We start from the raw sequence: 27213 nt of genomic DNA, 5'->3' as shown, positions 1-27213 counted from the left end.
TAAAATGCGCCAAAATTGAAGAATATACCACTGCTGGCACGCAAAATCAAGCCAACTGATTGATAACATATTGATAATACACTGCCGATGTCACGCAAAAACCTCGTATCTTCATTTTAAATTGAATTGAGTTGTTTTTTACATTGTGTCCAACTCTCATGACGAATCGACCAATAGAAAAGCTCCTGGTTTTGCATCTTTCACATTGCTGTTGGGACTTTATGCCATTCATAGTCTGTAAATTCAGCTAACTCAGGTTTGCTTGATAAAATACCTGGAATAAAACGTCTGCTGAACACGTAGAGATGCTAATTTAAGAAAAAAAAGTAAGTGGTCTCCTAAATTTTTCCAGAGCTGTAAATTCATTGGATTTACTGTTGATAAAAATGGCATAATTCAGACTTAAAGGTGCATCCATGTTTTTAGACAGCAGTGTATCATACAGACACCCTTATTAGCCATTTCAGATGACCTCATGTGAAGGTTTGAAGCCAGTGTTTGACAGTTAAGGTGTGCAGTCCTAAATATTTAGCTTGGATGTGGGTGTCATTGATAAAAAGGTTGTACACTACCCCTATGCGGAGCTCCTTTAAAGGAAAGTTTTCATCTGTTGGCTGAGATAAAAAAAAAACAGTCATGTGTTTGTTATGGTTTACAGTGGTGCTGGATGGAGAGTCATCAGTGAACCTATTTTTGAGATTTGATAAAGTACGTGACTATACTGACAATAATAATATGACATAACTATATGACAAAAGTATTGGGACACCATTCAGTCAGTCATTGTTCCGTCTGAAAACGAGTTTATTAAAAAGAGCTGATTCTGTTTGTGTTGGAGTTACTGTCTCTACTCTCCAGAGAAGAAAAGGCTTTACTGAGCATTGCTGTGAGAATTTGATTGCATTCAGCGACAGTTGACAGTTCCACTGCCTGACATTAAGCATGGTGCCAAAAGGTTCATGTTGGTCTGCTTCAGAGAGTCCTAATCTATTGGAAGTACTTTGTCAGGTACTTTGTGTGTTGGCCACTATGGATGGAATTTGGCCCTGGCTTGGTGAACACACACATACACGCCAATGAGCAGCCGTGCAGTGGGGGATTAAGGGCCCAGATATTGAACCCACAGCCCACAGCTCTCATCAATAACCTGGAGCTCTAACTGCTGAGCTCCACCACTGCCTTTATTGTCTGGGGACTTCTGGACAATATCTCTAGACAAGCTGTGAGTGTGTGTGTGTGTGTGTGTGTGTGTGTGTATGTGCACATCAGTTTCAGCAATGGGTGTAGCATAAAGTAGCTGGATCTATTCATTAGAAGGGGTGTCCACTTGGACATTTGACAGGACCCTGCATGTCCCCCTCCACCATGAATGGGTTTAAAAGTGTGTTTTTTGGTCAAAACCTAATTAAAGCTATCGTAAAACAAGACATCAGGCAGCCTGTTTGTAGACATTACACTTTTCAGACATCTGCTTTCTATTAACAAGTGCATTAAACCGGAAAATAGCCAACACCAAATGTCTTGGCTTGTTCACTAAATGTGAGCTGAAGGGTGTAAAAGTGTGTACATTCGTTTTTAAATGTCTTTCCCAAGGAAATTAAGACGTTTCAGAGGCAGTTGAACTTTAGAGGCCTAGGAAGTTATTGCAGTCATTCTTCTGCTCTGTCAAAGTGACAACGGCTTTGATTAAAACAATGTGACCTTTCTGTAACTGATCCATTGGCTTTTCTTTTTTTTCCTCTGTCCTAATAGGAGGGGCAATGCTGACAGACGAGTTATGCAAAGGCAGGCATTGGCCAAGAGCCGCCGCCTGGCCATGCGGGGGCCGGCCTACATGTTCAGCGCCCGTTGCAACAGCTTGTCGGTTACCGAAGAGCGCTTCCTCGAGGCGGCCGAGTACGGGAACATCCCCGTTGTCCGTAGGATGCTGGAGGAACTGCCCGAACTCAATGTCAACTGCGTGGACTACATGGGCCAGAATGCTTTGCAGCTGGCGGTTGCCAATGAGCACTTGGAGGTCACGGAGCTCTTGCTGAAGAAGGAGAACCTGGCCAGGATAGGGGACGCTCTGCTTCTGGCCATCAGCAAAGGCTACATCCGGATAGTGGAAGCCATATTGGCGCACCAGGCTTTCGCTGACACTTCCAAGCTGACCAACAGCCCCCTCCAATCTGAAACAAGTGACGACTTCTTTGCCTACGATGAGGATGGCACGCGGTTCTCCCATGACATTACACCCATCATCCTGGCCTCCCACTGCCACGAGTATGAGATCGTACACATCCTGTTACGGAGGGGCGCTCGAATTGAGCGGCCCCATGACTACTTCTGCAAATGTAACACCTGCATCTACCACCAGAGGCATGACTCCTTCAGCCACTCCCGTTCCCGCATCAATGCCTACAAAGGACTGGCCAGCCCAGCCTACCTGTCGCTGTCCAGTGAAGACCCTGTGTTGACTGCCCTGGAGCTAAGCAATGAGCTGGCTGTCCTGGCCAATATAGAGAAAGAATTTAAGGTAAGGGAATCTAATAGGAGGCTTTGGACTCTATGTCCAAATGTTTGTGGACACCCTATCTAATAAATGCATTCAGCTACTGACACAGATGTCACACAGCTTGTTTAGTCCCTGTAGAGACGTCCTGCCAATAGAATAGGACTCTCTGAAGCAGAGAAACAACATCAACCTAACTGCCTAATGCCAGACGTGGGCTAGTAGAGGGGTATAAAGCCCCCCAGCATTGAGCTGTGGAGCAGCGGAAGAACTGTGCTCTCTGGAATGATGGTGCTGAATCCCATTCAATACTTTTGGGATGAGTTGGGAGGTTGGGATGAGGTGAGGTGATGATCATCATCCAAAAATCCTGAATGTCGCAATCAAATCCTCACAGCAATGCTTCAAAATCTAGTAGAAGCCTTCTTCCTTGCACAGTAGAGGCAGTTACTCCAACAAAAGCAGGATAGATTATTTTTTAATACCCTTGGTTTCAGAAGAAACCATGAAAAAGAATAGGTGTCCCAATACTTTTGTCCATATAGTATCGGTGCACTTTGTAGGTGTACAGTTACTGACTGTACCCCATCTGTTGCTATGCAATTTATCAGCCACCTACCACCCTGTCAATCAATAAAAAAGGGACCACCAGTGATGAGCTATTGATTTTTTTGCTACACTGGCGTGAATGGATGAGGCTACTTTTGTATTTACTTCTGGACTTTGTATACTTATTGAGCACTGCATCAAAACACCTTAAGTATGGTGCAAAAGTCAGATGCCAACTGTCATTGATATATGTATTTAATTTCCAGCCAAAACAGCCATTAAGTACAAGTTATTGTAATGTCTGATGTTTCAGCAAGGGCTGCAAATAAAGGATATTGGCCAAATACCGTCAGATGTCATCAAATATGTTATGGATAATTAGAACTGTGCAATTTTTCCTTTTGTATAAAGCAGCCTGTGTAAAAGCATGACCTGTTTGTCATGTATTTGCCTAATATGGGGCCCGAATGGTCCAGCGGAAGAAGGCGCTGTCACTATGTCCAGAGGATCGCTGGTTCGAATCCCAGTCATGCTGCTAGCCATCAGCAACCAGGCCCAGAGGGAGCACAATTGGCCTTGCTCTGTCCAGTGTGGGTAGATGGCCCACTGCACTGCAGTACTGGCCGGCATTGGCATCTGAGTGCATTTGTATGGCTGCATTGGTGGCGGTTGAGAAATAGATTAGGAGATTTATAGATAGATAGAAATAGATAGGATTTAGGGAGTCCTTTAGCTTCTTCCTCAGCTTTCCTTTCTGCCTGCGTTCTCATTGGCTAGAGCGCAACACCACCCTCACTGTCAGTCATGACCTGGTCGTGATACAGGATTTCGACTCGCTGACAGGTCCAGATATTTACCTTGCTAGATCTACAGCGAGCTAGAGATGATTTCTGAGCCCTGAGCGATCACCGATTTACCTGATGTTTTTCTCATTGACTTCCAAAACCTGTCAGCGAGCGGAAGATCAGGGATAATATCGTATGGTGTGAACTCGGCATTACTGATGTTGAGAACTAGACTAGGTGATCAACCCGTTGTTCTAAGTGGCAGCCCCAGAAACACCTGTGGATTTGTTACTGACCAGCCTGTTCTTCTCAAGAAAGATTGCTTAGTGTGAACCATGCAATTGGTCTTGAGACCAACAACTCTCAGAGGACCTGAGCTTTTTGGAGGCTACAAAAGCATTGCTAAAGACCTGGGTGTGCATCAATTTGTCAACAAATTGGAGAAGATTCAGCACTGTAGCTACACTCCCTTGGAGTGCTCGTCCTGTTAAGATCACCTGAAGAGCATGATGGGCAATCCTGAAAGACCTAAAGACCACTCTGCAATCATTTGCAGGGAGGAAGGGTCTGAAACTCCTCCTCAACATTGTGCAAATGTTACAGTGTTTGGTGGAGGTGGTTGCTTCTAAATGGGGATCTACAGGTTATTAAATCCAAGGCTTCACTTACTTTTTCTAGCCTGCACTAAGATACCTAGTGATCTGTGTTTTCCTCGGCTTTGTGGCGCAACAGAAGAGCGTCTAGAAGTGTGAGCCTGTGATGCTTCGGATAATGTGTTCAAACCTGAATGAATTATCCCTGAAGACAGATGTGGTTGCTGCTGCTGCTGCTGTGGAGAGCAGTCAGTGGTAATGCAGCCAAACGCGCTGAAGCTGTGCAGGTAACGCAAGTAGTTGGTTGCGAGCAGTGTGAAGTGAGGTGGGTGGACGCAGCCTTGCCCAGTATAAAGTCTAGCCTTTGACCAAATGTGGGTGGTACAGCTTCCAACTCTGAACGCATATATTTGCATAGAGTTTCAGTTCTGGAGTGCAGCTTCTTTCATAAACAGATGGTAAGAGGCTTTTTGCCATGCTGAATTCTCAGAGGTTATCAGTTTGAGGTGCCATGCGGATAATCACATTGCAGGGGATTCAGATCCCATGCTGTTGAATTATGATGGGGGACAAATCCTTTTCATAAACATAGCTTTGCCTCTGGCAGGTGAGTTAATACTTTCAGGTGACATGCTATGACTGTTTAGGTAGATGCCTTTTGCGATGAGGTGTCTGATACTCAGACAGTATCTATTTGCAGCATGATTTATGTGCCAAACTATTATATTTTAATTTATTGAATCAAAGGGTTGGACTGAATATCTGAAATCTGAAATTCAGCTCCTGTCGATTCTTCTGCAGCAGAATCAGATCAACCAGATTCTCTCAGATCCCCCAATCCGATCCAAGTCTCCTAATGCTGAGTATCAGTCGATATCGATCTGATCCGATCTGATCTCTGTGTGTGTATAAATAATCCAGCCCCACAGTTTAGATCAGACGAGCTGCTGATTAATCGGCTCATTTGTTATTAATATCAGTTTCTATAATCAGACATTCTGGACTGACTGATTTAGTTTAGTCAGACTTTTCTTAAAATGATGTTTTATTGTGTTTAATATCTGATAATCCAGTCTGATCTCCTCCCTGACCAATCAGCTCCCAGCTCCTTTACAACACTGCAGTCTAATCACTTCCTGTGTGTGTGTGTGTGTGTGTGTGTAGTGGTACACACTCTGGACTGGTATCTGTGGTTGTTGGTCTGCCGGTGTGTATTAACTGGTTTATAGTGGGTGAATGTGCTGTGTGTATTAGCATTAGCATTAGCCTCCACTCAGTTCTGAACGGGTTCTTCAGTGCTGGTATGCAGTGGTCAGTACCTAACAAAAGTGCTCCAAGAAAGGACAACCGGTGAACCAGTGATGGGGTCATGGGCCCCCAAGTCTCAGTCGTCTAGAACATCACAGTTTGGTTCTTGTCAGTGTCTCAGATTCTTGTCTCAGATGTTCACTTACTGCCTAATATGTAGACCCATCTCTTGACAGATGAAGCCCCTGTAGATGAAGATCATTGATGGCTGTCACTTCACCTGTCACCTGGTGCTAATGTTATGGCTGATTGGTGTATGTATGAACTCTGTTGTGTTTGGCTGGCCTCATTCAAAAAGCAGTCAGAGCTGAAACGCTCCTGAGAGCTGCAGTATGAATGGGCGGGGCTAAACTGAGGTAGGCTGAATAGATGGCGTTATTTAATTGTGTTGGTTGTTGTGACTTTAAAGAAGGCGTGACCTTGTCGATTGATGGTCTGCATGAACTGGTAACTTTAATTATATGAACTTCTTCATTTAAAAAATTGGGGGAAGTTCTGTATAGCCATTGCATTGTATTTACATAAACACTCTTTCTTTTCGTTTACAGAATGATTATAAGAAGCTCTCTATGCAATGCAAGGACTTTGTGGTGGGACTTCTGGACTTGTGCAGGAACACAGAAGAGGTGGAGGCCATCCTGAACGGAGACGCAGAATTAAACGACAACTTTGCCTCAACAGGCCGACCAAGCCTCATTCGCTTAAAACTGGCCATCAAATACGAGCTTAAGAAGGTAAGGCAAGTCAGGTGCCATGGTAATAATGCAGTTATTATTATGGAGGTGCTTAGACACCTTGTTTTATTTCTTTATGAATGTGTTCTTTCAGTTTATGTTGGAAAATTAAGCAACAGCTCCAACAGTGTTGACATTTTCCATGCACTGTACTGAATAAACTCCTTCTCTGACGAATCCGTGTGTGTTCCAACGTCTCCCACACAGTTTGTAGCCCATCCAAACTGCCAGCAGCAGCTTCTCTCCATTTGGTATGAAAATCTGTCTGGGCTCCGGCAACAGACTACAGCCGTGAAGTTGTTAGTGGTGTTCGGGGTGGCCGTTGGACTGCCCATCTTAGCCCTGCTCTACTGGATAGCACCCTCAAGCAAGGTCAGTCTGTGCTAGCCTGGGCCTGTGGTAGCCTGGACAGGTCTATATAAGGACATGCTGTCTTTCAGGTTTAAGAATTTCACCTTCTCTTCCTCCGGTGCCCAAATCGGGAGATTTACCCTAATGCCATATATAGTTAGGATTTTGTACCTCCTGCAAAGATCTAGTACAGTACATATATATATATATATATATATATATATATATATATATACTAGTAAAGTGCTATAGATCAAATATTAAAAATCCATATTTTGCATGTACAGAACTGTTCAGCTTATTTCAGTGATCTTTCAATTAAGGGATAGATAAATTATTAATATACAATTATTAAAATCATAATAACATTATAACATTAAAATCATGTGTTGCATGTGCATGTGTTTACTACTGGTGGCAATAACAAGTGGGCATTTGGATAGTCAGGCGATCTGCATATTCTCAATTGAGTGATCTTAGTTGTGTGGTGTAGTGGGTAACAACGCCTACACCAGTAAGAATCCTTATTTCTACCCGTGTATCATAATTCAACTGTATGTTGCTCTGCATAATCGCGGGGTACACTCTATAATTAAAAATAAAAGTGCCACTTTTGGATAGTGTTTATATATATATAATATAAGAACTACATTATATGGACCAAAGTATTGGGACACCCGCTGATTCATCGTTTCTGCTAAAATCAAGGATATTAAAAGAGTTTATCCTGCTTTTGTTGGAGTAACTGTCTAGAAGGATTTCTACTAGATTTTGGAGGAGAATTGCTGTGAGGATTTGATTGCATTCAGTGACAATAGCGTAAGATAATCATCGCCACTCCACCTCATCATCCCCAACTCCCCAGCTCCTCCCCATCACCATCATTCCAGAGAACACAGCTCTTCCACTGCTCCACAGCTCAATGCTGGGGGGCTTTATACCCCTCTACTAGCCCACGCCTGGCATTATTAGGCAGCATGGTGCCAATAGGGTCATGGTGTTGATCTGCTCCAGAGAGTCCTAAGCTCTGTGTGTGTGTACATTTGCACATCTGCAACTAAAAGTAGCTGAATGCATTCATTAGAAGAGGTGTCCACAAACATTTGGACTTATAGTGTGTGTAATAGAGATGTAATGGTTAGGTGAGTGGTTCTTCTGTGGCATTGCTCAAAGAACCCATTGCAGCACCTTTGTTTTTAGGAGTGTAGAACTAGGACTGGTGTTAAGGATTAAGGAGGGTTAGGATTAGATTTTGGATTAAAGGGTCTTTAAAGGATATTTTATTATAATAAAACAAATTAAATTAATTTTAAATTATTATAATTTACATACATCCAACAATTTAGTTCCGCTTATTCAAGCCTGAAGTTACAAGGAGAGTTTCAGCCCGGACTGCTCTTTGAATGAGGCACAGTACAGGGCAGCCAATAAGAACAAAGGTAATTTACATACATTTGCTGTAAAGGCACTGTAAAAAAAACCCAGCTGTTTCTTTCTATGGGAGAAAGAGAGGTTGGAACATGGCTGGGTGGAAATAAACTACGCAGTTTCAGGCATAAACTCACACAGACATTAAAAGAGACCCTTATGAAGAATAAGATATGGCCCCTTTAAGCTTAGTGTAAGTTTTTAGTTTGAATGAGAAGAAGAATTTCTAGTCAGTGGAACAGGAAAGCAGGATTAACTATGTGAGATGAAGTATCACTGAATAATATTTTAATGTTTCGATCATCAGATCATCATCTTTGATCCTGTGTGAATGACTTTAATATCTGTACTATCTGCTTTACAGTTAGGGAAGATCATCCGCGGGCCCTTCCTCAAATTTGTGGCCCATGCAGCTTCGTTTACCATCTTTTTGGGCCTGCTGGTGATGAACGCTGCTGACCGGTTCGAGGGGACGACTCTCCTTCCAAACATGACCGTCCATGACCACCCTGCCCAGCTGTTCCGGATGAAAACCACCCCTTTCACTTGGATGGAAATGCTCATCATTTCTTGGGTTATAGGTGAGATATAATCTCTGGATCTGTCACACTATAGATCAGCACTGTTACACAATTATTAGCTGAGCTGGCGGCTCCGAGAAGTGGACTGGAAGCCTGTTGGCTGAAAAGACACACTAAACTGCAGTGCTCTGGCCCTCTGGGACTGGAGGATAAAGGTTATAATAAGACAGAGTTGCATGAGAGCCACCATGAATAGGAGAAATGAAAGGTCTGCTTTTAAAGGATCTATATCTGACCTTTTTATAAAGAAAATGATTTTTTTGTTGTATGTAGAGGTTAATGCTCACTCCCTGGCCCATACTGTTCATATATATATATATACTATATGTCCAAATATTTTTGCACACTCCTTCTAATAAATGCATTCAGCTACTTAAAGTTGCACCCATTGCTGACACAGATGTGCAAATGCACACACAAAGCATGTCTATTCCCTGAAGAGAAGTACTGCCAATAGAATAGGACTCTCTGGAGCAGATAAACCTAAAGCTATTGGCACCATGCTGTCTAATGCCAGGCGTGGGCTAGAGGGTTATAAAGCCCCCCAGCATTGAGCTGTGAAGCAGTGGAAGAGCTGTGTTCTCTGGAATGATGGTGGCGCTCCATCCAATACTTTTGGGAGTTGGGGATGAGGTGCGGGAGTGATCATCCAATGTCCTGACCTGACTAATACCTTTGTTGCGGAATGCAATCAAATCCTCACAGCAATGCTTCTACAGAATTTAGTAGAAAGTCTTCTTCCCTGGAAAGTAGAGACAGTTACTCCAACAGAAGCAGGAACAACTCTTTTAATACCCTTGATTAAAGAAACAAATAATGAGTAAGCAGCTGTCCCAATACTTTTGTCCATTTATATTCTAAAACACAATTCAGCCGACATCAGAAACATTGCTGTAAATACTAGATTGCATTCAGTGACGAGCGTTAGTGAGGTCAGGATGTTGGATGATGATGATGATGATCACCACCCCACCTCATCATTCATCATCCCCAACTCAGTATCCCAAATGTATTAGATGGAGCTCCACTACCATCATTCCAGAGAACACAGTTCCTCCACTGCTCCACAGCTCAATGCTGGGGGGCTTTATACCCCTCTACTAGCCCACGCCTGCATTAGGCAGCATCTGTGTCAGCAATGGGTGCAACTTAAAGTAGCTGAATGCATCGATTAAAATGGGTGTCCACAAATATTTGGACATTGTAATTGATTTTTTTATAAAGTAATTTTCTTACAGCCTCACTATACAGAGCATATGGTCAAACATCCACAAACATGATAGAATGAACATAGAACATCAGTCTTAGACTTCAAATAAAATGGCATATTCCCAGTTCAGAAGACCAGAATTCCCAGTTCTGATACCAGCAGAGCCTGGGCCGATCATCCAACCAATCACCCCCTCTAGAACCGTTCCGTCTACTTTCACAGTCCGCTAAGCTGAAGGACAGTTCCCACACTGCTGGCCTTAAATAACTCTTGACTGCCTCAGGGTCAAGGACAGTGCAAACCATGGAGGAGCCATAACTCGTCAACCTTTTTACCATCTGTCATCCCAGCAACCTACCAGCAGCCTACCCAAACAGCCCTGCTTAAAAGCTCTGGCTCATATGCACAGTCCATAGAGGACAGCAGTGGCTCTTATATCGTACAGATTCATTACATCACTAATGGTTCAGGTCTGGTAATGGTCCAAGCAGTTTTTGTGGAGATGGGAGAAGGTCATGCATCTCATTTCTAATAGATTTAACCTATAATATGTCATATTTCATGTATTCTGACCTATATATGGTTTGTAAAATTGGGTTAAATTACAGTTACATTGCATTATATTGGCAGAAGAAGCAAAGACATATGGATCGTTCCAGCTAATGATGTCTCCTCTGAAATGAATGTGTGTATGTGTGTCCTTAGGGTATTTTATCTACTTATAACTCAAATGCAATGCCAGTCATTATCATCATTCCTGCTCATCCATCTTTAAAGGAATGATCTGGGCCGAATGCAAAGAAATCTGGTCTCAAGGTCCCCGGGAATATCTGCTGGAACCTTGGAACCTGCTGGACTTCGGAATGCTGGCCATATTCGTGACATCGTTCATAGCGCGGTTCATGGCCTTCTGGCACGCTTACACCGCTCAGAGCTACGTGGACGAGCGCTACACGGACCTCTCAAACATAACGCTGCCCTTCGAGATTGAGTATTACCGCTTGGGTAAGTTCGGGCGCACTGTTAAGCCAGGAGTTAGAACCATTCCACAGAACCACAGCAGTCCTACTGTAACACACCTCACTCAGTCCAGGAAACGTACCAGCAAATTATTGGCAGTTATTATTATTAGTATTATTATTACAGACAGAACTGCTGGCTTGCCATCTCTCTCTCTGTCTACTGTTAGCGTGTTAGGTCCTTATCCTCCGTACTTGATGGCGATGGTCAAAAGCCGATCTGCACCAAGAGCCCTTCCAGCTTCAAGCACGGCTCGGCTCGACCCGCCATCCTTTAAGATCCACTGAAGACGAGCGTCCAGACTTTTTACTGTCCTGCACCGAAGTGGTGGAACGAACTTCCCCTGGGTGTCCGAACAGCAGAGTCCAACACTCGCTGTCCTCAAACCCAGACTGAAGACCCTCCTCTTCTGAGAGTACTCAGGCGAAGAGAAGAGTATTATGGTCTCCATATTGACTTGTGTTTAGTAGAGTCTAAGATTAGAGATTAGAATTTTAGTCTATTTAAACTAGCTGAGGTTCTTCTTGAGTAAACAGTAAACAGTAAATGTAGTGTCGGGAGCATTGCTAGTACTAGGGGGAGCTTCGAATGGGTGGGTTAATTGACAGTACCAAACTAAAAGGAAAAGGGGAAAACATCACAGAAAAATCTAAATATAAAAAAAATATTTTTCAAACTATTTTTTTAATGGTTCAGGTCTGGTAATGGTCCAAGCTGTTTTTGTGGAGATGGGAGAAGGATCTCAAGCATCTCATTTCTAATAGATTTAACCTATAATATGTCATATTTCATGTATTCTGACCTATTCTGGACTTTGTATGGTTTTGTAAAATTGTGCTAAATTACAGTAACATTGCATTATATTGGCAGAAGAAGCAGCTCCAGCTAATGACATCTCCTTTGAAATTACTGCTGGGCTTGTATGTGTGTCCTTATCTTATCTTATACTTATTGATGACAAAAATAATAATGACAAAAATATATATATAAAAAAAGAGTACAACTATTTTGTAGGTTGAATTTACGTCAGTGTGAAAAGTTGTTATATATATGTTATATATGTGTATATATGTGTTATAGACAGTACAGGGAGTTCATTTACTGTAGCAGCAATCCTGTTAAGAGCAACAGAACATCTCCTCACATTGAGTTTAATGAGTAAGTGTTGTGAGCTGAACTGGCTTAATAGTCTTAAAATAGGCTTAAAATAATAAGGATGGATTTGAGGACATTCAGTGATCTGGCAGGGACGCTGGCTCAGTGCACTCTCTCTGTTCTCCCATCCTCCTTTCATTCTGTCATCTGTCCATTGATCCATCTCCAGATTCCATCCTTCTGTTTCCTTTATGCTGTCTTTTCTATCTCCGTTTTCACTGCAGTGGCGACTCTGGATTAGCTGACATTTAGCTGACAGGCTCTGTGGGCAACATGATTTTACACATTTGTCATTTGTTAATATAGAGCCTGGAGGCCTGGAGAGGAGGATCTGCACTTGATTATTAATGTCTGTACACAATACACAGACGCATCAGGTCCTAGTAAAACATACATTAATAGTTTATTCCTATTCTACATTAATTCATCTTATTCTAGACCAGTTCATCAGCTAATTCTAGATCAGCTTATCAGCTAATTGTAGATCAGTTCATCAGCTTATTCTAGATCAGTTCATCAGCTAGATCAGTTCATCAGCTCATTCTCAGTCAGTTTATCCGCTAGATCAGTTCATCATCTAATTCTAGATCAGTTCATCATCTAATTCTAGATCAGTTCATCAGCTAATTCTAGATCAGCTTATCAGCTAATTGTAGATCAGTTCATCAGCTTATTCTAGATCAGTTCATCAGCTAGATCAGTTCATCAGCTCATTCTCAGTCAGTTTATCCGCTAGATCAGTTCATCATCTAATTCTAGATCAGTTCATCATCTAATTCTAGATCAGTTCATCAGCTAATTCTAGATCAGCTTATCAGCTAATTGTAGATCAGTTCATCAGCTTATTCTAGATCAGTTCATCAGCTAGATCAGTTCATCAGCTCATTCTCAGTCAGTTTATCCGCTAGATCAGTTCATCAGCTAATTCTAGATCAGTTCATCATTTTATCCTCAATCACTTCATCAGCTCATTCTAGATCAGTTCATCAGCTCATTCTCAGTCAGTTCATCAACTAGATCAGTTCATCATCTAATTCTAGATCAGTTCATCAGCTCATTCTCAGTCAGTTCATCATCTAATTCTAGATCAGTTCATCATCATATTCTAGATCAGTTCATCAGCTAATTCTAGATCAGTTCATCATTTTATTCTCAATCAGTTCATCAGCTCATTCTAGATCAGTTCATAATCAAATTCTAGATCAGTTCATAATCTAATTCTAGATCAGTTCATCATCTAATTCTAGATCAGTTCATCATCGTATTCTAGATCAGTTCATCAGCTAATTCTAGATCGTAATGATTCGTAATGAACAGAAGGTAATACCATTAGAGAAATCAGTAATAATGACTTCACCTGAACTTTAAATCTTAAGTTTCATTTTCTGTCTGTTTTGTTTGTATTAATCAAAATGTTAATTGACAATTAGAGCTGCCTTTACACCCATGCACATCTGCACCTGACTTACCAGGGTTTTGTTTTTCATCTAGCACGTGTCTACTGGGTGCCCTCAGACCCCCAGCTGATCTCAGAGGGTCTCTATGCCATTGCTGTGGTGCTGAGCTTCTCTCGGATTGCTTACATCCTGCCTGCCAACGAAAGCTTTGGCCCATTGCAGATTTCCCTGGGCAGGACTGTTAAGGACATATTCAAGTTCATGGTGATCTTCATCATGGTGTTTGTGGCCTTCATGATCGGCATGTTTAACCTCTACTCTTACTACCTTGGCGCAAAGCAGAACAATGCCTTCACAACGTAAGTAAGCTGATGTCTGCTGTACACTGTATGAGTGTCACCTGGAACCCAAAATTTAGGTGGCTCATAACTGACAGATTATACATTGACGTTGCTTCCAGGTGCAGTTTGTACCTCAGGCGTGAGTGTTGCAAACAAAGATAGACAAATGTTTTATTCCATGGGCTTCCCTGTGAGCTTATATCAGTGTCATATTTCTTCTTGTACAAGAACTGCACTGACAGTTGAACCGGGCAGCTCGAGCTTGTCAGTAATCAGACTGGTTTGTTGAGAACGTGACTTTTGAGCTCCTTATTTCAACCCAGTCAGTGTTTGTCTATGAAGACTACTGGACTATATGCTTGATTTATGCACCTGTTAGTAATAGGAATGGCTGAATAATCAAACTTGTTTAGTGTAAGGGGTGTCCACATACATTTGACTTTTTGCTGAGTGCAGTTTGACTTAGAGTTAGAATATTCATGTTCAAGTTCAAGTTTTTTCAAAATGTATTCACAAAGCAAAAAATAAAATAAATAAATAGAAACACAATAAGAAGTCTTACATCAATTAGCATTTGATAAACAAATACAAAAGTATTAATTGAAAAGGTTTTGACTACAGCGTTAGCTTTATATATAATATTATATATATTATATATATATATATATATATATATATATATTATTATACATATAATATATTTTTTCACTTTTGTTTTTTAGACAGTGCAGGGACAAATCAGAAACTTTCTCTGAAAACTTTCAGGTTTTTATATATTTGTATTTAAACATTTTATAAAATATGAATTATTTAAAACTTTAATTTGCAATGTGAACTACACATCCTTAGTTCCTTCTCACAGCTACTCCACCACTTTTAACCAAGATTAACATGTATTTTTTCAAACATACTTATTCCCCTGTGTTCATATTTACTCTAATGTTAAATAACTTCTGAAAAGTAAATTGCTTTGTGCTTTTTACATTATATTTGCAATAATAATGATTGATTTAAAAAAGTCTGATCGACTTACAATTCTTATAGCTTCTATAGCTTCTGTTGCATGTAAAATGGATGTGTTATGGTTTTATATGTGTTTCTCCACACAATAATGTATGGAAGCATGAAAGGACAGTACAGTGTATATACAGTGAACTCCGATTCAGAATATGTTTAGTTTTAGGTTTAAAGTATTGCAATGGTTTTAGACATTTTCATTTTTATTATCCCGCACAGAAATGTATTTTCATACACTTTCTATTTTAACATAATTTATAATTAATAATTTATTTATTTTATTTTAATTCCTAATTTGTTGATTATCAAATATGATAAACTTTGTATAGCTTAAATTCAATAATTTAGTAATATTATAAACAAATTTGTGTGAATACACAAAACACCTAAGCAGTTGCTTTGAGTAAATGTTAATATATATGTGATCTATATTATAATATATTTAAAAGTATGTTTTGTCAAATGAGGTAAGAAAACGGATTGATTAGGTGATTTAAAAGCCTTGTAATTGTTAGACAACCTGTTAAACATGTTACATTATTGCAAAAGAAACATGGTTATTTATTAAAATGTTTGGACACCTAGGTGTCTTTAAACTTTTGACAGGAAGCGACACATTCTGAAAGCTTCTGAATAATGAATGAAGGTTCAGGAAGGCACTTTTCTGATCTGGACTTTAAACTAGAGTGAGGCCTTTCAAACAACCTTCAGATATGGATGTTAATTAATTTCAAGATCAAACGTTTTTACTGACAAATGTTTGATTTGTTAAACAACTGAAGTATTTTCAAGTGCCGTTGACTCTGAGGATTGTTCGACATTTCCCCAGTGATTTCTAGTTTATTCATGCTTTCATTCGTCACATACATGCGAACATCAGAAAGCCATTGGCAGTAACAGCTAAAGCCATACTGCCAGTGGGCGTCTGGCAAATTGAATGACTCACATGCAATGAGTGGACTGGACACTGGAGAGTGGATATGTAAACAGGCCAAAGGATGTTCAGTCGTATAAAGTGAGTAGCACAGTCGACAGAAGTTTAGAAGAACTACTTTCAGAGAATGTAGCCAATCTGATCTCCCAACGGCCCTGATAGTAGGGATGCACTGATCCGATACTAGGATTGGATATCGATCCTGAAACTAACAAAATTTGCTGAATCGGCTATCGAATAATTAGTCTGATCCAAAGGACCGATCCATTCACGGATCCCAATTCTCTCACCCCTGGTTTTCTAGATTGCATAACCCAGGATCAAAGTAAACTACAGATGCCATACACATTGCTGCTAGCTCCTCTTTAGTCTCACAGACAGACAGAATTTCAGAATAAAAGTCCTGAGCCCAGACGACTCTGTGCCGAGGTCCAGCACAGTTATTCATTTTAGTGACCAATAAACAGAAATTGGGTTAATTTATATCTGTGTTCATTTGTTATAATTTATTTTACTAACTTAGTATTGATTACACCAATCCTGATGCCTGATGTCTCTCCCAGATGGTCAGGTATATGGTTTATTATTTTAACAACGATATCGGATCGGTATCAGGTATCGGCCGATACGTAAGGTTCATGTATCGGTATCTGAACAGAAAAAGATGGATCGGTGCGTCCCCAGTTGATACGTACAACTGCGCATAAGTCTGAGACCGCCCTCTATTTATTTAGTTAGTCATTTCACAGGAGATACACTATATGGACAAAAGTATTGGGACACCTGCTTATTCACTGTTTCTTCCAAAATCAAGGGCATTAAAAAAGAGCTGATCCTGCTTTTGTTGGAGTAACTGCTTCTACTGTCCAAAGAAGAAGACTTAGATTCTAATGAAGCATTGCTGTGAGGATCTGATTGCATTCAGTGACAAGAGCGTTAGTGAGGTCAGGATGTAGGTTGATGATCACCAGACCACACCTCATCATCCCCAACTCCCCAACTCATCCCATTCAAAAGTACTGAATGGAGCTCCTCCACCATCATTCCAGAGAACGCAGTTCTTCCACTGTTCCACAGCTTAATGCTGGGGGCTTTATACCCCTCTACTAGCCCACGCCTGGCATTATTATGCAGCATGGTGCCAATAGTGCCAGTACTCCAGAGAGTCCTACTCTATTGGCAGTACTTCTCTACAAGGACTAGACAAGCTGTGTGTGCATTTGCACATCTGTGTCAGCAGCAATGGGTGCAACTCAAAGTAGCTGAATGCATTCATTAGAAGAGGTGTCCACAACTATTTGGACATATATAGTATACACTGGGTTGTAGCTCCACTGGCAAACTAAATAAGCTAGCTAGACACTAAACATGCGTTGGCTGATAAACTACTTCACTCAGTACAGGGGGACAATAGATTTTTGGAGTTTGTGGTTTAACTGGGCTGGGCGTGTTGAACTCACCAAACACTGATCTGCTCTGTTTTTGAGGATTCAGTATTATTTTCTGGTAAATATGCATCCTGCTTTTTTTTCCTGATGATGATAAATGACTTAACTGAACTTAATGGCCATTTTAATTGGAAATTAAATAAATGAAGCGAGGTCTCTGGCTTGTGAACAGGGCAGATTGGATTGATAAAGGTCATAGGTCAATTTAGGCCTAAGATTAGCGAGTTTTCTTATTTTACTGCAAGGTTCCAGGGTGACTTTTCCGGGAAGGGCTAAATGATTTGACATGAAATGTCATGGCTGTTAAACTGGCCTTGAGGAGCGAGGGCTAATGCTGTTTCTAATGCTTATCTTTCATCCTGAGAGAGATAAACAGCAGAATCCTGTTTAGGTGCTCCGTGTTTACGGTGGTTTAACCTCGTCCAGGCTAATGCTGCAGTGTGCAAACACACTAATGGCCTAAATGTTTGGTTTATGAAATTTAATGATTTTCTGTTTTGAAAACACACACACACACTATTTAACCGTTCTTCTCTACCCCCCCCCCACCCCCCACCCCCCATCCAGCGTCGAGGAGAGCTTTAAAACGTTATTCTGGGCTATTTTTGGACTCTCCGAGGTCAAATCAGTGGTCATTAATAACGGACACAAGTTCATCGAAAACATCGGCTATGTACTTTATGGAGTGTACAACGTTACCATGGTGATCGTCCTGCTCAACATGCTCATTGCTATGATCAACAGCTCGTTTCAGGAAATTGAGGTAATCTGGACATCACACACACACACACACACATACATACACACTATCCAATTCATTAAATCCTTAAAATCTTGAAATTCTGAGCATTCCTGTAAATGTCAGTCAGTACCTCACTTATAATCATGATCTGCCTTCAACATACACTATATGTCCAAAAGTTTTCGGACACCCCTTCTAATGAATGCATTCAGCTACTTTAAGCTGCATCCATTGCTGCTGACAGATGTGCAAATGCACACACACACACAAACACAGCTTGTCTGGTCCATGTAGAGCAGTACTGCCAATAGAATAGGACTCTCTGGAGCAGATCAACATCATGAACCTATCGGCACCATGCTGCCTAATAATGCCAGGCGTGGGCTAGTAGAGGGGTGTAAAGCCCCCCAGCATTGAGCTGTGGAGCAGTGGAAGCACTGTGTTCCAGAATAGTGGATGCAGCTGAACATAAATCCAGTAAAAAGGAGAAACAAGAGCTTCTCATTCTGAAGAAAGCTTGTCGGTGAGCTAGTCTGAAGAACAGAGCTCGGTTCCTCCAGGGTTCTCCTGGACGCCCCCCAGTCCAGCCAGCACAGCGTGGAGGATGTGTTCAACTCCATCAGCAGCAGCAGCAGCAGCTCACCTGATTTACCATCATTAAGCCCTGATTTACCACCAAACCAGGTGTTGATCTGAGGAGAACTCTAAATAATACTAGACTCCATGAGAGAGGAGAACTTTGGAGATGTTCTAATGATGAACACAGTGACGGAAAACCACCTCCACTTTCTGTAGGAGTGTTATTATTAGTGTTTATTCTAATATCAGCAGCTTTCTATTCTAATTTGGTGCGTCTGAACATGTATGAGCATGTAGCTGCTAGACATTCTGATATACAGTATTTCACTGATGCTTCAAGGTCATGCAGCCTTTCTATTCAATTCTATTCTCTTCAATTCAGTTCAGTTCAGTGTCAGAGTCTGGCTTTTTTACAACTGCTATTATCACAAAGCAGCTTTACAGGAATTCAGTATTAGGACAAGAGATCAACATTAACATACCCCCCCCCCCCCCCCAAGACTCCAAGACTCACAAGGGGGGCCCGGCTCATCTATCCTCCTCTGATCAGAACCATTTATAAATGGTTGATTATAAAAGTCACCAAACTACCTAAACTGTTCCTCTGTGTGCTGATATTATCATAATATAGTAAATCTAATATAATCATAGTAGAGATGGTAAGAATAATCAAAGTAATGATGGGTTATGGTGGTAATATTAATAAGAGTAGCAAATAGAGTCCATGTAAACTTCAACATGGTCAGTAGGCAGAGTTCAGTAGCAGGAGGGTGGTAGACCGGGAGTAGAAGGAGTAGCAGGAGAGCTCAGCAGCAGGTCTGGTGGGGTGGGCAGCTGGTCAGGTGCGTCTAGCAGGGAGCCAAGCGGTCAGTCTTTCATTTCAGGTGGACGGATAGATAGAATTAGTACTAATTGGATTTCTGGAAAACAGAGAACGTGAACATTATCAGGGTGCTTCTGACGGCTCCAGCAGGTCTGACTTTTTAAACAGCCTATTTTAAAGGGAGAAGCCAGAAGGTAACACAGACATGGGAGCACCCTGAAACACTGGCATCCCTCCGCTCCACCATCCACAAACCTGATAGAGTGATTGTGTGCAAGCAGCGGGACGACAGCACCAGCATCTCAGTTTACCTCAATTCCCTGGATCCTTTACCTTACCTAAACATTAATTACCAAAAGCTAAACTCAACAAATGTGTCTGATAGTTCTCTGGGGAGTTCACTGTACTCAGAGGCTGCTTTGAGTTATCGTTATGATTAATAGATTACGCTTGAAGCCCTTTCATTTTGGTCCTTTGAGGACATGCAATGATTAATAGGGGTGAAAATAATCACATAGCTGCATTCCCAGCATATTTACTGCAGCTGCTGACTCTGTAGCCCACATCCTCTTTAACCTAGTCTTCCGTTTTGGCTGGCAGGACGATGCAGATGTGGAGTGGAAGTTTGCCAGGGCAAAGCTGTGGTTCTCCTACTTCGAGGAAGGGGGGACTTTGCCTGTGCCTTTTAACCTGGTTCCCAGTCCCAAGTCAGTGGTTAGCCTGGCCTCCAAGATCAAGCAGCTTCTGCTGACACCTCTGCGCAGACAGAAGGACGGTGAAAAGGAAGACACGGAGCTCAATGAAGTGAGACACAGACATATCAGCTGTAAAAAAGGGCTGCAGGGCAAATGTATGCTACTAAAAATTAAGGTACCAAAAACAGGGTCACCATAGAAGTGAGTGAACAGGGCCTTCTTATAATTCGTGTATAATTTAATAATGGTGTAAAGTAGGGCTGGGCGATATGGTAAAAATACTATATCACAATATTTAAAGACCTTTTTAGCGATACACAGACATCAGTATCTACAGATTCTTATAAACTACTATTCAGATCCTCTCCTGTACTGAATACAGTGATTTCTACTCAACATCTGCTGCTCTTCATCTAATGAACCCTTCAGTCTAATCACACTGTTAGTAATGAAACCTGCAACTGATCAGTGTTTATTAAGCACTTAGATAAGCATATTGTTCTCACCATAACAAAAAATTGATCACAATACAAAAAATATCGTCATATTGCCCAGCTCAGATGCAAAGTCATTTAGAGTGGTTTAATGTGATTTTGGAAAATATTAATGTCAGAATTTTTTGACTTGCAAGAAATATTGCATAAAAATATGATAATAATGGTGCGTGAAGAATTAAACTTGGATAGGGCGATATGATGATACTTCATGATTAATTTTATCACGACACACAGTTTACTCTTTTAAAGAAACACTCCATAAATCTGAAGCTACAATGTCCTTAGATCAGAGGTGGGAGACTAAGGGCCAGGATCCAGCACAGTCTGCTGTTTTCACATCAACTAGACCAGTGTCCTTCAAATCCTGGCCCAACAGGATCAAATTGTCTGCTAATGAGGGAAATCGCCTCACTGTGCTGGACACTGGCCTTTCAGGCCTGGATTTAAAGACCCCAGAACTAGACCTTAGCATTAACGAACAGGTGAGTTGAATCAGGTGTGCTTGCACAGGACGAGCGCACGGCTGTGCAGGAATCTGCTCTCCAGGTCTGAGTTCTGACTTCCCTAGCCCTGTCCTGAGTCTGTAGGTTTCATATGTACTGGCAGGACAATGTACAACATTTTAAACATCTGTAGGTCTGACGTTTGCTGGTCCTCCACCACTTACACAAAAAGAATGCGACACTAGAAATTTCGCATTGCCACCATTAATAGGTGTATGTCTCCACCTTGTGTCTAATTAACGCAATAGCAAGGAGAAGAACCCAGCAGGTCGTTGCTGAAATAATTACAGGAAATGTTTGTTGTGTTGTTTTCATTTCAGCTGGGCAAACATAAAGGTTCCGATTACAGAGGATCACCTCGATCAAGTCGCTATCGGGTAAATGATCCTGATGATGATAACCAGGCCTTGAAGCATTCATTCATTCGTCCTCTTAGAAAATGCAGCCTTATCACCGTCACCCTTGTCTGCACTTTTCCCCAACAGAGAATCATGAAACGACTCATCAAGAGATACGTCATAAAAGCGCAGATGGACAAAGAGAGCGATGAAGTAAATGAAGGTACGGGATATAGGATGCTGTTTTGCAGTGTTACCATAATTCAGCACCCTTTCCCCTCATTTACTGTGAACTTCAGATACACAGCTGATGATAAAACACACATGAATACATGAAAACAAAGGTGCAGCTTTAACTGTGAAAAAACGTTAAAATCTGAGGCCTGATCTCATAGAGGACTCATTTTAAAGGGGAATTTCACTAAAGATTTAAAACCTCTGTACAGTTCAATGGTTCACACGTAAACAACGTCATCATCAGTGTTTTAGTGTGATATGCTCCGTTTTAGAGAAAACGACCAGTGGCAGAATTGTTTACAGCAGTAGTGAATGAAACCAGACATCTTAAGTGTTTGTAAATGTCTCTAAAAGCTAAAGCTAAAGCTACATCACAGATTTTAAGTTTCAGAAACAGGCAGTTGAAACAGTACAGTGAAATTCTTACTTAGCAGTTCCTCGATTTATTAAAAGTATTATAAATATCAGTATAAAAAATAAAAACAAAATAAGTATAATAAAAAAAATAAATAAACAAACAATTATATTTAATATATTAATATTTTTATAATTATAAAATTATATATATATATATATATATATATATATATATATGTACACTAAAGTATACTCTGGTAAAGCTAAGTAAAAGAAAAACGCAAAGAAAGAAGAACATTCTTTAAAGAAAGTTAAAGAATGTAGTACAGAGTAGAGTTGAATGTGCATGTGTATTACATAACACAGGTATGAATACGCTACCTTATGCAGAAGAATTTGATTTAGGATAGTTCTGAAAAATTACAATTATTAAATTTTTTTTTTTTTATTAAATATGTTTTTATAAAATCCATTCTTGCAGTTTTAGGTTAATGCAGGACTTTATAATGCAAAATAGTCTCAAGAAATGTTTATTATTTAAAAACTATTCAAATGAAAAGACATGTAGGTTCATTTTGAACAATAATCCTCTGCAAGGTAATCACAGTCTTTTTCTGTGTATTTTAATTTTACAGAAAACTTTGAAAATCTGGAATTGTGTGTGAAGATTGGAATAGGAATACTGTGAATAACTCATAAAAAAAAATTAGTTGAAGCATTACAGCAGGCCAGTTCATGGGACTGCATAAAGCAAGGGTCTTAGTTGCAGATTAGTTGATCATAAATTAGTTGACTCATCTAAGCTATTTTTAATAACGAATAGTGAGGCATTCCCATTCTAGCTGCAGGATTTGGGGAAAACTGACATTGCAATGTATTTTATATCTGCGATATGTTTCTCAATATTAAAAAAAATACAGATGTCATTGACATGTCATGATATTAATAATGCCTCTGTGTCCTCTGTCTAATATTGAAGTGAAATGAATGATACTGGTTAGATATTCCCTAATTTCCACTGATGCTCTGACCTTCTCCGCAGGGGAGCTGAAGGAGATTAAGCAGGACATCTCGAGCTTACGTTACGAGCTGTTGGAGGAGAAGTCTCATGAGACAGAGGAGTTTGCGGAGCTCATCAGGAGACTGGGAGAAACCCTCAGCAGGCAGCAGAACCACTAGCTGCAGCCGTAAGTGCTGCAACTGGCGGGCAGGTTTGTGACTTAGAAGATCAGATCTTTAAAAAAAAAAGATATTAAACTTCTGTGATCCAACATTAACTGGTTTTATTGTTTTGGAGAAGCCTAGTCTCTGTCATCAATGTCATTACCACGTTTTACCCATCTGTGGTAGTGAACACACACACACACACACCCAGAGTGGTGGGCAGCCAACTCCAGCACCCGGGGAGCAGAGAGAGGGTAAAGGGCCTTGCTCAAGGACCCAACAGTGGCAGCTTGTCGAGCCGGGTATTAAACCCACAACCCTGTCATCAATTATAGCCCGGAGCCAACACTGCCCCACAAACCTCACCTTTTCACCTTATTTCCTCAGTTTCCATAACTGAGGCATTCTCACTGATAGTCTGACTTCCTCCACAGGAGATCAGATGGAGATTAAGCAGGACATCTCAAGCTTATGCTACGAACGCTTGGAGGAGAGGTCTCGTGATGCCGAGCCATTTGCATAGACTGGGAGAAACACTCAGCAGGCAACTGAACCACTAGCTGCCACTGGATGTGCTGCAACTGGTAGGCCAGTTCCTGGGACTGCAAGAAGCAGAGGGCTTCGAAAAACTCTCCTCACGGGGAGTCGTGCACATTATGCGATCAGAAATGCTTAATTTAAGCTATTTCTATAGCAGTAAATATCTACTGACAACACGAAAAATAACAGAAACCTTCAGAACCGCGATGTTTACACTCTGTGGCTGCTCAGACCACTGAGAGGATGATGGCACAAACGTTTAGATCACTGCACAGATCTGACCACACGACTAACACTGTATTACAACCTTATCACACCTGACAAATCTCATAGCTACACAATGTGGCCGATCGCACAGCTGTCTTGTGCCTGTCTTTTCTGGCTTATGCCGAATCCCATCTCATGACCTTTTATAACATTTATAACAACATAACAACACCCTGAAATGTGCCCCCCCCTTTCTCTCTCCCTCATCCTGCACCTTACCTGTAGCTGTAGTGAGGAGCTGTATATGTATCTGAATATGTTCAATTGTATCACAGTATCAACGGTTTATCAGGGTCCACAACCAGTGCTGAGACTGATCTTTATATACTGTATGCTTCAGGAAATGGCATTCTGAAAAAATAAACAGTGATTTCTACACCTTTGGATATAGTCCTCCTATTGCTGTTCCCTCTTCAGACCTCTCTCTGACCCATGAATTTCCACCCCACCGATATTTCCTGCAGTGCTTGTAATTACTATGGTATTAGTGCTAGGAACAACTGAAATTCAGCACCAATAAAGGATATATCACGTGACACGTTTGTTATGACACAGCCTTAAACCTTGTGAGACTTGTGAGATCTTCGTCTGTGCCAAAGGCTCCAACCTTTGCTTGAACTTGAATGTTCTCGCTTGCCTGGCGTTCTCAAAACAACAGCCTGGGGCTTCTTCATTAAGCTGGTTTTGGGAGACAGCCGGGTCGGGTTTGGCACCTCAGCTCCAGCAAAACACACTTGTTCTTCATCCCAGTCAAAACCTATACAGAGCAGGATCTCGGACAAAAGGCCAGATGAAGGTTCTAATCCGGCCCGATATGTAGATTTCCACCACACTGACCCAGCGGGCACGAACAGGGAGACCTAAGGGTCAAACTCTGCAGCAGGACCAATCAGAATCTTTATTTCAGGGAGGGGCGGGACAACCGAGAGTTAAACTCAGAGGCAGATCCAATCAGAATCTTCATTTTGCGAAGGGCGGGACGACCCAGAGTCAAACTCAAAGGCAGATCCGATCAGATTCTGACTTTTTGGGGAGGGATGGGACAACAGAGACAGATAAAAGTGTGTTTTAAATGTATTATGATTTTTTATGTGTTTATAATTAAAGTGTATTCAGTGAATATTAAGGTGAATATTTGCAGTTGCTGACACTAAATGACCTGGTCATTCCCTATGGGTAGGAGCTGGATCGTCCATTTAATCGCCCATATTTCTAGATTTGGCCTATTAATACACAGCTGGGCTAAATTACTAATGAGCCCACATGGCAAACACAGACTATAGCACATAACACTGGCTTTAATATCAAAGCTTTTAAATCATCTAGCAGAAGCCTGGACACTCGTCTTCCGTGGATCTTAAAGGATGGCGGGTCGAGCCGAGCCGTACTTGAAGCTGGAAGGGCTCTGGGTGCAGATCGGCTTTTGACCATCGCCATCAAGTATGGAGGGGCTGGCTGGTCCAGTCTTGGTATTGTAGACCAGAGTCAGGGTTCTGAATCTGATGAGCTGGGCAGCAGCTACAGGAACACAGCGACCCGTGCCGCTGCATTCTGGATCAGCTGCAGGGGCCTGATGGAGCGCATGGGAAGACCAGCCAGCAGAGAGCTGCAGTAGTTAAGTCTTGAAGTGACAAAAGACCAGAGCGGGCCCAAGCCTTTATTGGGCCCTGAGCAGATTTTCATTTGGGGTCCCCCATACCACCACCTCAGCACCAGATGCTTCATCATTTCATAGGGGAGATATTGTGCAATACGCTGAAGCGCCCGGGCCTTTATCCACCACCCAAGCGTCGCATATCTGCATTTGCCCAACAGTGGCAGCAGCAGGAATTGATTAAACCAGTATTGGTGTGCCAACTATGCCAACTTTTTTTTTTAAATATGTATTTTTTATCATGATATCATGATGCTCTTGGGGGCCCCCTGGTGGCATTGGGAGCCCTAAGCGGTCGTGTAATTGGAGTATGCCTTGGGCCGGCTCTGCAAAAGACTGAACAAGCTCCTATGTGGCCTCTCTAGAGAGGAAGGGTCGCATTCTCCGGGTGTTGAAAGGGTGAAATCTGCATGGCCGAGTCAGATCTGCTGTATGATACTTTATACTCAATACCTAGTTAGCAATTAGCACGCAATTGGGACGCACCCTTACTGTTATATTATAACAGAACTCCACAGAACTGCAAGAGTCATCATCATCATTTACATTTACGGCATTTAGCTGACGCTCTTATCCAGCTGTTACTCGTATTACAGCGTTGGGCCAATGTAGTGTTAGGAGTCTTGGCCTAGGACTCTTATTGGTGTAGGACAGCATAGTCACCCAGACCAGGAATCAAACCCTGGTCTCCCACAAGGTGTGGTAGTAATTCTCCATTAGCAAGCGAGGCGTTCCAGTGATCCAACCTGAACTGGCTTTGTTGTTTGTGATAAGCCTATTCTCAGTAAAGCTCCATCACACCCTAAAACACCGCTGAAACACACCGGGTGATGTAATGTGATGTGTAGTACTTTGTAATATCCCCTTCCTCTGTTCCACTCTGTAATGCATCCTGCTGATTTGACCTCTGGACATTTGCTTGGGAAAAGAATCTTATCCTCCTGCTTCTGTTCATATTTTCCCATCCAACCTCAAATGGCCAAGCTTTCCTTCTCTGAGATAACTGCAGCATCCTCAGGAGCCAAGAGGTGAGAGTCAGAATTGTCAACATGAAACCCAGATTCATACCTTGAGGTGATCAGTGTATCTCCATGAATGAGTGTGTACATATTGTGTACAATCATTTAGCAGGGGCTAATGGCCTACTGGTGCCCTTGACTAAGCTTATGCTAATTTTGGGGTTTGGAAGCTGGCCTAATGAGATGTTAGGACCTTTCAAGCAGGGTAATATTCAGAACCATTAAGAGCTTCCTGTAAGGTGTAACCTGCCCATAACCCACTGATTATTTCCCCTGCAGCTGCATGATGTAAGCCTGCCGAAGCCTAAGCCTGTTTATTTACTCAGAAGCCCCTGTGAATTTGGAACAAGGTCCAGAATGAGGATTCCTTGCAAATGTTTCCTGGACACTTTCACATGCATGCACTTGTCTCTTGTGGCCTCTGGGCTTTCCCAGCACTGATCTCATTGGCAT

At 41.5% G+C, this 27213-nt stretch overlaps 1 protein-coding gene across 1 annotated transcript in view; it reads left to right on the top strand.

The window, feature by feature from the left end:
- trpc6b (transient receptor potential cation channel, subfamily C, member 6b) overlaps window positions 1-24465 on the top strand; it is a 31898-nt gene extending 7433 nt beyond the window's left edge. The window contains exons 2-13 of the mRNA XM_072694755.1: window positions 1753-2518; window positions 6278-6463; window positions 6671-6835; window positions 8607-8823; window positions 10811-11038; window positions 13700-13964; window positions 17913-18108; window positions 20090-20293; window positions 21505-21561; window positions 21670-21745; window positions 23159-23327; window positions 23715-24465. Coding sequence (XP_072550856.1) covers window positions 1753-2518; window positions 6278-6463; window positions 6671-6835; window positions 8607-8823; window positions 10811-11038; window positions 13700-13964; window positions 17913-18108; window positions 20090-20293; window positions 21505-21561; window positions 21670-21745; window positions 23159-23295 — 2497 coding nt within the window. The 3' untranslated portion in view covers window positions 23296-23327; window positions 23715-24465. The remainder of the gene's footprint in view (window positions 1-1752; window positions 2519-6277; window positions 6464-6670; window positions 6836-8606; window positions 8824-10810; window positions 11039-13699; window positions 13965-17912; window positions 18109-20089; window positions 20294-21504; window positions 21562-21669; window positions 21746-23158; window positions 23328-23714) is intronic.
- The last annotated feature ends 2748 nt before the right edge of the window (window positions 24466-27213 follow it).

This window comes from Salminus brasiliensis, chromosome 13, assembly GCF_030463535.1.
Source record: "Salminus brasiliensis chromosome 13, fSalBra1.hap2, whole genome shotgun sequence".
In the NCBI taxonomy this organism is placed as follows: domain Eukaryota; kingdom Metazoa; phylum Chordata; class Actinopteri; order Characiformes; family Bryconidae; genus Salminus; species Salminus brasiliensis.
The sequence above is the reverse complement of the archived record's forward strand: the minus strand, read 5'-3'. Positions and strand labels throughout refer to the sequence as shown.